This window comes from Erpetoichthys calabaricus, chromosome 6 (genome assembly GCF_900747795.2).
Source record: "Erpetoichthys calabaricus chromosome 6, fErpCal1.3, whole genome shotgun sequence".
Classification (NCBI taxonomy): domain Eukaryota; kingdom Metazoa; phylum Chordata; class Cladistia; order Polypteriformes; family Polypteridae; genus Erpetoichthys; species Erpetoichthys calabaricus.
The window spans coordinates 35048939-35063608 of record NC_041399.2 but is presented as its reverse complement, the minus strand read 5'-3'; the positions used below and the strand labels follow the sequence as shown (position 1 = coordinate 35063608).

The following is a 14670-nucleotide window of genomic DNA, read 5'->3' as shown; positions in this document are numbered from 1 at the left end:
TTTGCTGTATTATATTTGGCTAAATAGCAGCTGCTGCTGGTTTTTCCGGCTACCCTTTTTTTTTTGACCTGCATATATTTTCTCAATCGAATCCACACAAAGTTTGATAAATGAGGCCCCAGGTCATGTTTGTATTGTAGGTTTTTCCTTTTAATAGATATAATCCAAAAATGTGTAGCCCAGAGCATGTTGGCAGTTCTCAGTCCTTCATCTTTTTCTCCAGCTTTTCTTCCAGCTTTTTCAAATACTTTATTAAAATGAAAACTGCATAATGAGCACTCACAGCTGTAAATATGCTGCTTGTTCCTTTCTCTTCTGCATCTCTTTGTTAATTGGTAGCTGATTAGGAAAGCAAGAAAAAATTAAAGCAGAGCAATTGAGGGTTGGAAAATTTAATAAGAAAGTTAAGTAAAAATGATGCTTGAGCCATAACTGCTGCAGCAGCAGAAATAATTTCTTCAAATGATGCAACCGGGCTGGAACAAAAACCTGCACTACTCTCCAGGACTGAATTTCAAAACCCTTGATATATCAAATCTGAATCGAATTCAAGTTCAAAGGGCTGAAGCCCATCTTTGCAGCGGTTTACATAATTGATTCTAAATTTTATAATGAAAATTAATTATTAACCTATATGATTACTGGCATAAGTTACCTCTTTCCATACAGTAATGCAAAAAAAATTAAAATCAGCGCTGCCGATTCTGCTATGTGGGTTTACAATTAATTGATTTTTTTTAATCTTGGGAGATTTATATTAAAAACACAAATGCAATATAGGCTAATTTTTTATTAGAAAATAAAAAGCTAACCTACAAATTAGGGTGGATATGAGCCTACCCAAGCCCAGTATTGGCACTGCATCGGTCACTGTTATACAAAAATGCCTAGGGGTTGCAGATTTGTGTTTCCCTGTAGTTGCCATGAATGAGTAACTGCAATATTTGATCTTGTAAGCAGTATTAGAAGATCATGCATCTGGTTGCTGGGACCTAGACTACACCTGGAGTGCCTTCAATGTGGAGCTTGCATGTTTCCTATAGTCCAAAAACATTAAGTTGCTTTCTGCAGAAGTGTGGGTGTGTATGTCCCTTCCTTGTCTAGATTTTCTTTTTCAGCTCGAGGAAATGAATGTCTGAATGATCTTGTAAACCAGGTCTTGAGAGACTGATCATAGATGATGTGACCAAAATATTTTTGCCCATCAGGTTTCTCCACTTTTATAATTTACAGACCAAATACTATGGCTTGCAGTTTAAACATTATATGGCTCCTTTGACCAGTTGTAATTATTTAGTGATGATCCTAAATCAAAATGTAAATGTTTTATTTGTCAGAATTTGAGCTTTCAAAAATATTGTAACAGCGCTGACAAGCTGCATCAACCTGAGAATGAGGCAATACTGTGAACTGGAATTCTAGGATCCTAAAAAAAAGGCAGGTGTGGAAAGGAACAGAAGAATTCCAAGTAGTGCTACAATAGTGAGCGGCTCTTTTAAGGATAGTGAGACACCTAAAAGAGCCATGTATTGAGTGAAAAATCCGGCCTCCAGTGCTAAATTGGTGTTAGCGGTGGGATAAGGAGAAGACTTACATTCCAACTTGATAAAGCATCTAGTGCTCCTGAGACCCAAAATGGAGTCTCGAAGTTGAGATCTGGGATCTGGAATGCCATTTGCGTAATAATCAGTACAGGAAGGAAGACAACTGAGACAGTGTAACCTCTGCAGTTCCACCACGACTTCTACATCTCTTAAGTTCCATTGGCTGGGCGAAAGATCACTGATGAAGCTTTGCACTCAAAAAGCTAATGAAAAGTGTGGCTGATTGAGTTGCTACTGACCCTCGATGAGCAGTGTAAAGTAGGGCCAGTGGTAAGACTGCTCAGGGAAAGCACAAATTTGATTGTAGAGGCGTTACAGAGCTACTGTTGAGAAATAATATCATAAAGTGGAAACCCGGAATTAAAACGTCATTTGCTGCATCAGTTCAGTGAAGCAAAACAGACAAGGCACAGGTACATCTACACCTCCACATGTAAAGGACAGATCATTATATAGAAAGTCAGTATTTTAACACCTCTGCTGCACTCCATGACAGCAGAGAACTCCACATCCCTGCTGTGCCACCTGACAATTATGTGCACAAGACCCCTGCCGAGGTATCCTTTTCACTAGCCACATGACCTCAACAGAAATAAAGACAATTTCTGCTGTTTTCGAAGAGTTTGTGTGGTGTTACAAGAAGTTGGAAGTGGTTTCTGAGGACCTATCTAATGGTGCTAATAAGTTGCATCAACCTGAGGATGAGTTGCTACCACTATCAACTGGCATTCCATCATTTAAATAAGGAGAATCAGAGCCAGCTGCAGGGGAGCGGCCATTTTAAGGATAGCAGAAGAGCCATGTAAAGACCAAAGAATCCATTGGCATTTGGTGTAGGCGCTGTAGTATATTTCTGAGTAGTCAAAACCAGAATTTAACATATCAACAATTTATTGTCAAATATTCAACAATGGCAGACATTGCTCTTAGATTCAGAACATTCAATTGCTCCCGGAGGAAAACCCACATGAGCACCAGAGAATGTATAAACTAGTTGTGAGTTTGCAGTCCAAGCCCAGGATACCCCTATTTCTTATTTTGAATAATTCAGAATTTGGCTTTTCATATTATAATTGTAGAGGTGATGCATCTATAAGAGAAAGCTTCCTAAAATGAACGAATGAACAATACAGAAACTTGTCAGATCTTGGCATCAAGAAACAAACATAGAGTTGAAAATCCATAGGAGTAAAGAGATGAGACAAACTATACGGCACTAAAGGGCGAGTCAGGGCTGGCATAAGTAAAATAATAGTGCATTTTATAGCATATAATAATAGCAGCGTGCTTAACATTCCTACAAGCTAATTTTGGGTGTACAGCAGGTGTACATTATTAACAGTTACTGCAATAGGAGCATACAACATTTTATAGTATTAATAATACTAAAAATTGTAATCTTCCAAACATTTAATGTTGAAATTTAGTTAGGATCTTTTTTTAAATGTACATTTTCTCTTCTGTAAGGTATCTTAGTAATCTTAATAGAAAAGGATGGTAAACACATTTTACAAATGAAATTTGAATTTGTGTTACTATGGAAACTTCACTTACTAAGGTATAAAAACTAACACATTTTATGATAGTACCTCATTTGGCACATTAACAAAGAAAGAAAAATGCACTTGAGTAAATGTGGAAACTGGAAGGCCTTTAGCCTTATGCTCCACGAGCTTTGACCTAACCTGGCAGCTGAGCTGCCAAACGCTTTCAGCAGCTAATTCTAATACTCTAGTAACTCTCATATATGCTGTGAATTCTATTAAAGTTAATAGTGACAACTAAATTTAGCAAAAAATCTAACTGTTTCATCATATGGCATGAGCACTTTGAAACACCATAAATTGTAAAAAAGTGATAAAGAATATGTTATTCCTTCAATTTACTGGAGAAGCAATTCAACACAGGAGGTTAAATAGAACTTTCAGAAAAGTAGACGGGTAGAATTATCAGTAGGAGCCCAGAAAGACCAAACCAAACCATTGAAAGGTCTTGGTTAGTATCAAATAACCTATAATAAGCACAGCTGATTTAATAGTTCTACTACTGGCAAGCGTATTAAACTAACAAAATGGTGAGAGCTGGCTTTCTTTTTCAAAATACGTGACAGTAACGTAGCTTGGAGAGGAGGAAGAATGGTAAGGCTATAAATTCAAAGTAAAATTAGCATACAGTCATTTTAAGAACACATGACGATTTTTTGAGAAACGAAATAGATCCATCCATCCATTTTCCAACCCGCTGAATCTGAACACAGGGTCACGGGGGTCTGCTGGAGCCAATCCCAGCCAACACAGGGCACAAGGCAGGAACCAATCCTGAGCAGGGTGCCAACCCACCGCAGGACACACACAAACTAGGGCCAATTTAGAATCGCTAATCCACCTAACCTGCATGTCTTCGGACTGTGGGAGGAAATTGGAGCGCCCGGAGGAAACCCACGCAGACGCAGGGAGAACATGCAAACTCCACGCAGGGAGGACCTGGGAAGTTAACCCGGGTCTCCTAACTGCGAGGCAGCAGCACTACCACTGCGCCACCGTGCCGCCCGAAACAAAATAGATGCCTTTTTTATTCTCAACTTACACACCATGCACAAGCTAAACTAAATATTTGAGAGGTAAGCCTGACGGCATCTGATGTTGAGCACACAGAACCATTGCATCCAATACAACTGCATTCAACCAGGAGTATCAGTGGGTGTGCATTTGTGTTTTGAAACTACCAGGAGCGTGCTGGACTGCTGCATAGTATTTGTTTTGAGTAAGTCACAGGTAGACTCCTCCAAGATCTACTGTAAAGAGATAAATTTTGTATTTATAATGGCTTTTACTTTCTTATAAATAACGTGTTTCTGCTTATGTCTTTAAGTTGGTGTTCTTCTGGCATGCAGAACTTCACGGAATGCTTGCAGAATTCATAGGACGTTTAAGACTAGTGATTTTTATAGTACATCACTGTGACATGGATTATTATTTTTGCTAAGAGCCTTTGAGATGTAGATTGCCTTGTAAATTCACAGCAAAAGGGTGTCTGCACCTTGGGATATGACCGAGAAGCTGCATTGAGTAAAGGAATGATGGCACTCTATAGTATGGGAAGTCTTTTAGGAATGGTCCTCATTGTCTTAACAGAAAGTGGAGATGGAACTCACAGTACTGCATGTTTAACATTTGGAGAGAGAGAGAGAGAGAGAGACTGATATGGAGAGGAGAGGAGTGATGTGGTATTTTAGCGTGTGGGGCACCAAGCATGCTGAACCTGACAGTATCTTTTTACCTGTGTCTATGGCAAATCAATTGAGTTTAATATATTTGTTATTGATGTTTTCCATTAAAATTTTATGGAATTTCATGAAGTGTTTTGAGCAAAGTCTATGTCTGTTTTTTTTTCCTGAAGAATTCAGTTCTTACCATTGTTTTCAACTACAGCGTTCCTGAATAAGTTGAGTAATTTGACTGTTCTGCCATGAAGCCATTTTGTTTAGTTATGGGTGCTGCCATTTTAGACATTAACATTATCAATTACTATTGAAATCTACCCAGAATACTCTGGTTGCAATGACTGATGATAATCATGTCAGAACAGGAAGTCAGAAACAGAAACCAGAAATGAAAGTTAAAAAAGAAAATCGCTGAAGTCGAGTAATAAACGTGACACAAAGATCGCCTGCAAAAAATAGCAATTTTTATTTAATCTTACCCATCAAGGATCTGCTCGGGTGAACTTTATACCAGCCTGCCAGTGAAATAATTGCAATGTTGTCCCAGTACATTATGGGATTGATTTCCTTGGAAATGGGCAACACAAAAACCACAACATAACAACACCCATTGGCAAAGACTGATGTTAGAAAATGATACATTTATTTGTTTCAGATCCACAAATTAATGTCAGAAATGGATTCTCTGTGTATAGAAACCCCTAAAAATGTATAACATAATTTTAAAGCACACAAAAAATCCAGGAAAATTACATAAAATATAAATTATGACACCAGAAATGTGAGACATCATTGGAGTGATGATAAATGGGGCAGCCTGAGCATTTTTTGGGTATCTGAGATTTGGACAAAAGCAGTGATGGTGGGTGATCCTTGCTAAAAAATAAAAACTTGGTTTTGGCTTTAAAGTCTTTGGTTTTAGCGCTTTCAATTTGAGGACAGATCGGTTAGACTTTGGTAGTGACATTAGCTTAGATTTTTGACAACGTCTCATCTCCTGATCCTTTTTATTAAAAAAAAAAAAAAGTCTCTGCTTCTGAATCAATCCAATATCATCTTTATATCTTATGTGCTTTGAAATGCAAATTCTGTATTTTGTTTTTACACAAATATAAAAAGGTTTATGTATAAACTGAAGTAAATGAGCAAAGACTAGTGGAATGAAGTGAACATTTTTAAACATTCTGACCATTAACACTTAGCATGGCCTCAGGTGTAAGATAAATGAAAGCACCATACACTCTGACTCTTTTTGTCTGATATCTTTGTTGTTTTATATGTAAACTTAGTGGACTGTTAGTGGGTTTTATTTTCAGGTCCAGTCTGTGGCACACCAAAAGCAGGATTTCTCTTCAGCTTTGAGATATGCAGTCCATTCCTCTGCATTTGACACATTTGGATAAATAATTCAATTTATATTTTATTTTTTATTTTATTCCATTCAAACACAATAAATGTGGTTTATTGCTCTTTTGTTGTTGCTGGTATTCATGGTGAAAAATCACTGCATGGCCAATGTTTTACACAATGTACTGTAAGGTGCTCAGTGCCTTGAACTTAATTTGTCATCATATCGGTCTCACATATCAAAAATAATTTTGACATCAATTACAATGCAGATGCTTCCTTTAGTCCGTTATTGGCCAGTACTGATGTTATTCTGTGCCTGTAATATCTTACAGTGCAATAAAAAGTACTCATCTGATCAAAGTACTGAATGCGGATACTCTAACTATCGAAGATATCCATTGCATAAAATTTCTAGGACATGGCCTAAAAACAATAAAAGAACAGCTTAAGTACTGTAGATTTACGTTAGGTGGCTGCTGGGTGGTCTTTTGGCTTTGCAACCCCCACGCATGTGTCCTCCCTGACCATCTGACCATAGCTTTGCACTTGCCATTATATTTGTGAGGAACTTAAAAAATTATTTAAAATTCAATGTGCATTGATTTATTGTTATTTACTGTTTTGGGTATTTCATTTATTCTTTCATATACATATTTATTTATAATTTGTTGTTTTATTGTATGTGTTAAAGCACTTTGAGCTACAGGTTTTGTGAAAATGTGCTATAGAAATAAATGTTGTTGTTATTGTTTTTTTTGCTTGTTCCATTGGACAACATAGCTTACACAAATCAATAAATAAAATAACAGCCATAAAAATCAATAAATATTAATAATGTGCATCAAGATAGAAAAGAATAAAATATATTAGATATACGTAGGACATGTGTCAGACAGAGCAGTTAACAATCAAAGCATTCAATGTTATTGTTTTGTATGACCAAGTGAATTAGTTGCATAGTTGAAAATCATGTACATATGACTCTATATATACAGTATGTGATATATTAATGTTTTTACACAGTAAGTAATGATTTTATTTTTACTGAATATTGGCTTTAAAATTATAATTTTGAGCTTGGTAGCTGTACCATGTAATGTTTTTTTTTGTCTTTTCAAACCTTTTAGTGCTATGAGGAAAACCGTGATAATCTGTCCACCCAGCCATTTTTGAACCTGTCTTCCTAGCAATGGGTATAAAGAAGGGTCAAACCTTGGACCGGGTACCATTCAAGCATAGGGTGCATTCACTCTGTGCCAGCTTAAAGTCACCATTAACTTAACTGGCTTGTCTTTAGGATGTGAAAAGAAAACTAGTGTAGTGGGGGATGCCCGCTGAAGTGCTAGAGAACGACAAACTGCCAAACACATAAGCATAGGCCTCACACACTTGCCTTTGCTGTGCCCTCAACTTTTGATCTTATAGCATATTTTAGGAACTTTTGAAAACAAAATGTATACGATTGTTAGGTGGGCGGTATAGTTGGTGCCTCTCGGGTCCAGAGTGAATTGTGCCCCTCGGGTCCAGAGTGAATTGTGCCACCATGTCTCCTCACTTTTTGTCAGTAGAGCATAAACAATTGGTTTCTGTGATGCATTTCTATACTCATACAAATTACAGCCCATAATTTCACCCTTTTTTTGTTTAACTTCCTAGAGTTTGTTTTAATAGTAGTAGTATTGTCATCTGAGCAGCAAGTAGAGGCTCAGCAGCGCCAGAAGAACTAAGAATGTTTCAATCCGTAGCTTTATTTTATTTAATAGAAAACACAAATCAGCTCACCTGATTTACTCCTTTGTCATGTTTCATTTATGCTTGCATGGTCAAAATCTTTGTGGAAATAACATCAGTATATCATAGATATTTTGACTTGTTATTAGTAGTTAGTTACTGCTGCTAGTGGTACATACTTCTTTTGGGACAATGTGACATTGTCTGTTCCAATTTAAACTTAAAAAGGTCACTCTCTTCATCATCGTCTTCTTCTTCTTCTTCTTCATGTACCATGTCCTAAACTGTTTACAGGGAGCTGTTAAACAAATGTGGATGAAACATGAGCTAATTTTTTGTATTTCTTCCTCAAAGACTTAAACATTGTGATAGTATGCCCAATTTTGTGTGAATAAAAGCAATATTTTGACAGTGGAAAATCGCTTAGAATTCACTGTATAATAATCGTAGAAACATGCTGCAAAGCAATTATGGTTTGTAGATCAGCTCATATAATTTGACAGCTATAACAGATGTTGTTGATTTAAAAATGGTAAAACTAATTACTAAACATTATGCACAATGAACTAGGGTGAAGCGTCTGTGCACAATTTCAGTTACAGACTGTAATAAATTGCCCTAAATACTTCTTTGAGACGGAGAATAGTGCAGTCAAAAGCAGAAGCAATTTTGTCCTGATCAGACATATTTTTCCTCTAAGTGTAACCTGTTGTTTTACAGAAGTAGAACACTCACACACGTTTGTGAATGAGAGACAATAGAAATAAATATGTCTGAAAGGAGATGGAAGTTAAGAATGGCCACAATTAGAAATGTTTAGGCATGGCCTGGGGGCTAAAATAAAATACTGTAAATCCACAGTAAGATTTAAAAGAACACAGGCAATGAAAATAATGTAAAAAAAAAGAAAGATGTTGAAATAATTATCTGGAGCACAGCTGTGGAGGCTCAGTTAGAATTCCGTCCCATTCACTGACTGACAGTGTGGCCTTTGCACATTCACACGAAGACATACTTATGAGTATAATTAGCTGCCCTAAAGTGACCCCAAGTGCCATGTGGTGGACCTGGTGGCCATTACAGGTTTGATTTCTATGTTAAACTGAATATTGCTAAGGGCATACTTTGAGGAGGGCGGCACGGTGGCGCAGTGCTAGCGCTGCTGCCTCGTAGTTAGGAGACCCAGGTTCGCTTCCCAAGTCCTCCCTGCGTGGAGTTTGCATGTTCTCCCCGTGTCTGCGTGGGTTTTCCTCCGGGTGCTCTGGTTTCCTCCCACAGTTCAAAGACATGCAGGTTAGGTGGATTGGCGATTCTAAATTGGCCCTAGTTTGTGTGGGTGTGTGTGTGTGCCCTGTGGTGGGTTGGGTCCGCGACCCTGTGTTCGGATTCAGCGGTTTGGAAAATGAATGGATGGATACTTTGAGGAAGATTAAGTGGACTTGAAAATGTGGGAATGGATTGAATCTTGCAATCTGGCTAGCAGTCTGCAAAGTGTAAAATGAAGATATGTTTCTTTTGTTGCATTTAAAAAGTGTGAATGGAGGCCTTATGATACTTGACAATTCTTGATTTTCTTTATAAGTAAAAAGCCTCATGATGCATGAGTTTAACGTTATACAGTAAGAGCATAACATGCTATTCTGAAAGCTACTGGATCCAATCAGATTTGGGGGCTTATCCCACAAACTTGTCACAATGGTGAGCCTCACTTGTCTTCTCTTAATAGTATGTTGCGAATGGTTTCTTCCATTGCCCTTTATTTTCAGTACAAATGTAGAGCACACGAAACAATATGCCTGCCTTGCTGAATTGAACAAGAGAGGAGGATTGCAAACTGCTAATTTAAATTTTGTGAGGGAAAATTTAATCAGATGTGTATCTTTCTGCTAAAGAAGCATAAATTTACTATCACCTATTGGCACAAACCTAAGCACTACAGTGCAAAATAAAATTAGATTTAGCTTTTGGCTTACTATATTAAAGGTGGTTTTCTTCACCAAACCTCTGAGGGGACCCAGCATGGTGTGCCCTGTGGCACTGTGCTGTATTCTCTTCACCACAACAGCAATGCCGTCTAACAGTTACTAATTCTGGACTATCAAGAAACGTTCGTTTCACAGGAATAAACAGAGCCTGCATTCTGTGCCTCTACAGACACTTTCATTCTTACTGAAGAATTTCAAACTAAAAATTCAGCCATTCAGCTATATCTGCAAGATTTTGACTCAAAGCTGCAAAAGGTTTTTAATAAAACTGTAATACAGACTATTAAGTTTAAATAAATATTACCACATCTGCTGCTAAGCGCCTTCATATCCTCCATACTGACCAGCTTAAAGCTACATTAAATTGTGGACTTTAACAAGTCACTCTTGTCATTTTTAAGAGCACTTTATAAATGTCTATAATTTACATGAAACAAAAATAACTTGAGATGTCACACCTAACTGAGGTCATGGAGAAATTGAAGTAATATATAATAAAGCAAAATTCTTTAAAGTAAGTGACTGTAATGACCATGTTGAGGATGTAATTGTGGCGGGTAATCGAAGCACATCCGACAGGCAGATACTTCAGTTTCCTCATCAGTCCTTGACTTGTGAAATCCAGAGCAGTTTGAAGGTTGTTCATCCATTTTTGTTTTAATACAGCATACTAGATAATTGGGTACTGAAGTCCAAACACTTTCTGGGGACATGGATGACCACCTTGTTTGCCTGGGTTTGTTACTTGAAGCTCGTCTGGGCAACAATGCTCCTGGATAACTTCAGCTGGTCAGAACGCACTAGCCATCAGTGTCCTGCTTGAATTGCCCTGGTTCACTAGGGGTAGGACAAGCTGCTTAGAATGGAATGAAGGATGCATGCAGACATCACAAAACGTTGAGCGCATGACTTTAGCATTGTGTCAGTGTGATGACTAGGAGGATTCAGTGCTTTGACCCATGTGGATTTGTTTGGTATGCCGATTCCGATTTACTTATCACCGTAGCTTGATTGCATCTACAGATTTTCACCTTGGATCTGTAACTTTGAGTGGCATACTTTTACACATTGTCCAAAATTCAAATAATTTTATAATGTTAACTTTGAGGAACTGTTGAATAAAACTCTACTATACTATATAGTATAATTTTGATACTTCATTTGAAACCAGAGTGGTACATCCACTTTTGTTCACTTGGTCTTTGATAGTTGTATGCAGAATGTACAGAATTGCTGTGTGTTAAATACTCTTTCGAGGAGAATTGGGTGCTTAGAATTTTGAACTACTGTACTGAGTACAGTGCACTTAGACTTATACGTATAGTTAAAACACAGAAACAGTCCACTAGGTACACAAAAAGACATATCCTATAAATGACAAATTTTGGTGGCATCAAGAATAGCAAGATATGAAAGCTATTATGAATTATTTCCCCTTTTCTCATTAAGTTAGATCTGTAGCATCATTATGGTTTACAATGCTGAGACTAGAGGTTTGCTTAAGGAGCAGCAGACCTGATAAGAGTTTGCGAAAGCCAATTAGAGGCTGGTGATAAGTGTGCATTATTTTTATTTATAGTAGGGGACAATCTCCCGAAGGAATAAATTAAGACAGGGACACAAAGGTCTGTGTTTAGTTGAGGTTAGATTCTTTATGTAGGCAGAGTAAACCATATGGCTAGAGGACGGTGCATATGTTGAAATTGAGAGTTCCCTCTTTCAGAAGGTTGCATGCATTTTTTTTGGTATAATAAAGCAACTTAAATAATTTTATAGTCTAATATATTTTTATGGAGGCATAAAAAAGTCTTAAGTTTTTCATATTAACACAAACTCGGACTTTGAATTAAATTATTAGCTTGTAGGCAAATGATTAAAAAAAAAAATAAAGCATTATAATTAAAGTTTAGCACTGAAGACGAGAAGAACATGAGGAAGTGACAATTGTCTGTTCAAGGCAATATAATGTCATATCTTCATTTGTGATGTGTGTTTGTTATTTTTTCTTTTTATTATGATTTCTATTTTTACCATCAGTTTATTTATTTCATGGGTGCTCTTATTATAGTGTTAAACAAAGCATGTTGCTAATCTACATGATCTGGTACTTTTCCACTCATTATTTTTAATACATTATTCTTGTAAAAGATAGTAACTCTCATTAGAAAATAGTCAAGGTTTGGGTAACTATTAAACAAGAGAAACCTTTTACAGGCTTACAAGGTTTAAACCTTAGCTTTGTTATTTTGGAATACTACTCTTGTTTTTTTTTTTGTTTTGACCTGCTAGGTGTTAGATCTTACTAGTGTTTCAGATGTCCGTCTATTCTTACACAACTCTCTTAGTTAGCCCTTTAAGGGAACTTCATCCTCTGCTACAGAATATAAATATTTCAGGTCCTTGAGGACATGAAACTGTTAGTCACCTTGGTATGTAATATGTAGCGCCTGCTCCCCACTCTGCTTTCAGAAGTGTGGCTCAAAATTTGGACTTCCCAGTTGTCCAATTTTCACAAAAATAACCTTAACATCCATTTACCTTTAAATGTTATGTAAGTAATTTAGTTAGCAAATTATCGGTTTTCACAATAGACGCAGAACTTGCTTCCCTGTTCATATTAGGAGGAGAATTGTCGAGGTTTATTAAACATTTATTAGTCTTTTGCCACTTGCTCCAAAGACCGGATTATCCTCACGATCCACAAATTATTACTGGTCTTGGATAAATCAACTTTACACCTCAGCTCTTTTATATTAATTGGACTGCTTAAAGTTTGTAGTTTCAAATCCCTTTCTAAAGTCTGAGATTTGTTTTATAGTTTTTTGTTGTTATTAATGTCATTATTTTTATTTCTCTTTTTGTTTTTATTTTTTAAAATTTGTTATACCAGGCCGCATTGTAAATGAGGGTTTTCCTCAAACTACTATGATTTTTAATACATGTTTGGAGTGAAATTAAATTTGAAAATTCCTCTCATTTCAAACAACCACTAATAGTACTCGTGAATTTCTCTGAGTAGTATTTTGTAGGCAATATTTAGTCAAGACGTTAAATTTTCATGTTATATTGTAGTATTCCACAAACTTTGATTCTGCTGACTTGTATTGAGCCTTAATTCTCTCTGTTTCTTTTTTAGTCACCAGCACACAGCTACTCCAGTTGTGACTCAGGCAAGAACGAGAGTGTAGGGGGTGGAGCAGAAGACCTGTCTCTGACTCGTGGCGATGATGACGATGAAGACTCTGAGAAGGCAATGGAAGTCGAGGGAGTAGAGGCAGAACGGCTTAAAGCGTTTAATGTGAGTCATCAGGATAAATTTGCTTTCAGATGTGAAATTTAAGAAAAAAAATTGTTCTACCTCAGAAAAGTATAATCATTAACCATAATGACTGCAGTGACTAGCAAAGGAAGTAACGCTGAACATGTAAAAGACAAAAAAAACACATTTAAAGAACAGATCAATAGAATTTGGTCTTTAAAAAAGAACATTCATGTAAGCAGTGACAAAACATTTTCCAGTGATTTAAGACTTACTCCGTATAATAGTTTCACTATGATGTAGTGAATATGATTTTTTTTTTATCTTCATTATACTCAGCTAACATTACATGTAAGTAGCTACTTTTAGAAATTTCAATACGGTCATAAATATGTAGAAGACGTTTTTTTCTATAATACATGGCATTCCCTGTCACATTCTTTCTAAGACAGTAAATTACATTTTTTAAAATAAACCAAACAGTACAGACAATACATTTTGATACATTGAATGAAATTTGGCTATTATTTTTTAGTATAATCCCTTTCTTTCCCTCTCTAAAAACGTCACACTTTGTTGCACAAGCTTGCTGTCATCTACAGGGAATGCTTTTACTAAGCTGTTACATGTCCTGAATGGTTTTTGCTTACTTCACTTGTTCTTCTGTGTCTAATTCTTAATAGACAAATCTGAATGACTAGTAAAGTTTTCTCCATTTCATGTTAAGATTATTCCAGAAATTATGGCAGAGTTGTGGCTCTGTGGCTGGTGTCTGGAATGTTGCTGGTTCAAATCATGTTACTGCCAGAAGGGATCCTAAGAGCAAGGCCCTTCACCTGAACATTGCTCCAGAGTCACTGTATTGTACAATGTCCGACCCTGCGCTGACCTCACAAGGTCATGCGAAAAGATGATTTCCCATTAGAAAATAACAAAAGTATATCAAATCAAACATTCATACACCTTGACTTTACAATGCAGGCTTAGTACAAGCAGGTCCTCCAACTTACAGGAAATCTTGGGGGTTGGTGGCAGGATTGGCACTCCTGCCACAGTAAAACACCTCACACTGTTTCAGTGTGGTGCTGAGGTGTCACCCGCTGCACTTGGGTCCCAATCCAGGTGGTATATTGTGTGGTGGGTGTCGCAATATGCTATTGGCGCAAGCTCTCAACCTCTCCCTTCTCCTTAGTACAGTCAACTAGAGAGACACTGATATTCCTGATTAACAGCGTAGTAGGCATGATCTCGTAGTAGGCACCATATTTTTGAAATGTTTCACAAAACAAATTGTCTTTACTTTTTGATCAGTTCTGATTCACTCAGAATAATCATTAGTAAAGAAAGAAAAACAACAACTTTAGAGCAGTCTTGTGCTCTGAAGCTTGATAGTAGAGAGTATTATGTATATTTAAGTATAAGTGACACCATTTAACTTACTGCTACAGTTTCAGATGATGGTGGTGTTAGAAAGGTATGGTCCTTAAGGAGTTTCTATGGTTCTATGAATGAGATTTG

At 36.8% G+C, this 14670-nt stretch overlaps 1 protein-coding gene across 11 annotated transcripts in view; it reads left to right on the top strand.

Annotated features, from left to right (window-relative positions):
- LOC114653270 (nucleolar protein 4-like) overlaps positions 1 to 14670 on the top strand; it is a 540745-nt gene that overhangs the window by 316626 nt on the left and 209449 nt on the right. For all 11 annotated transcript variants that reach the window (XM_051929112.1, XM_051929106.1, XM_051929108.1 and 8 more), the window contains exon 7: positions 13030 to 13191. In XM_051929112.1, the coding sequence (XP_051785072.1) occupies positions 13030 to 13191 (162 nt within the window). The remainder of the gene's footprint in view (positions 1 to 13029; positions 13192 to 14670) is intronic.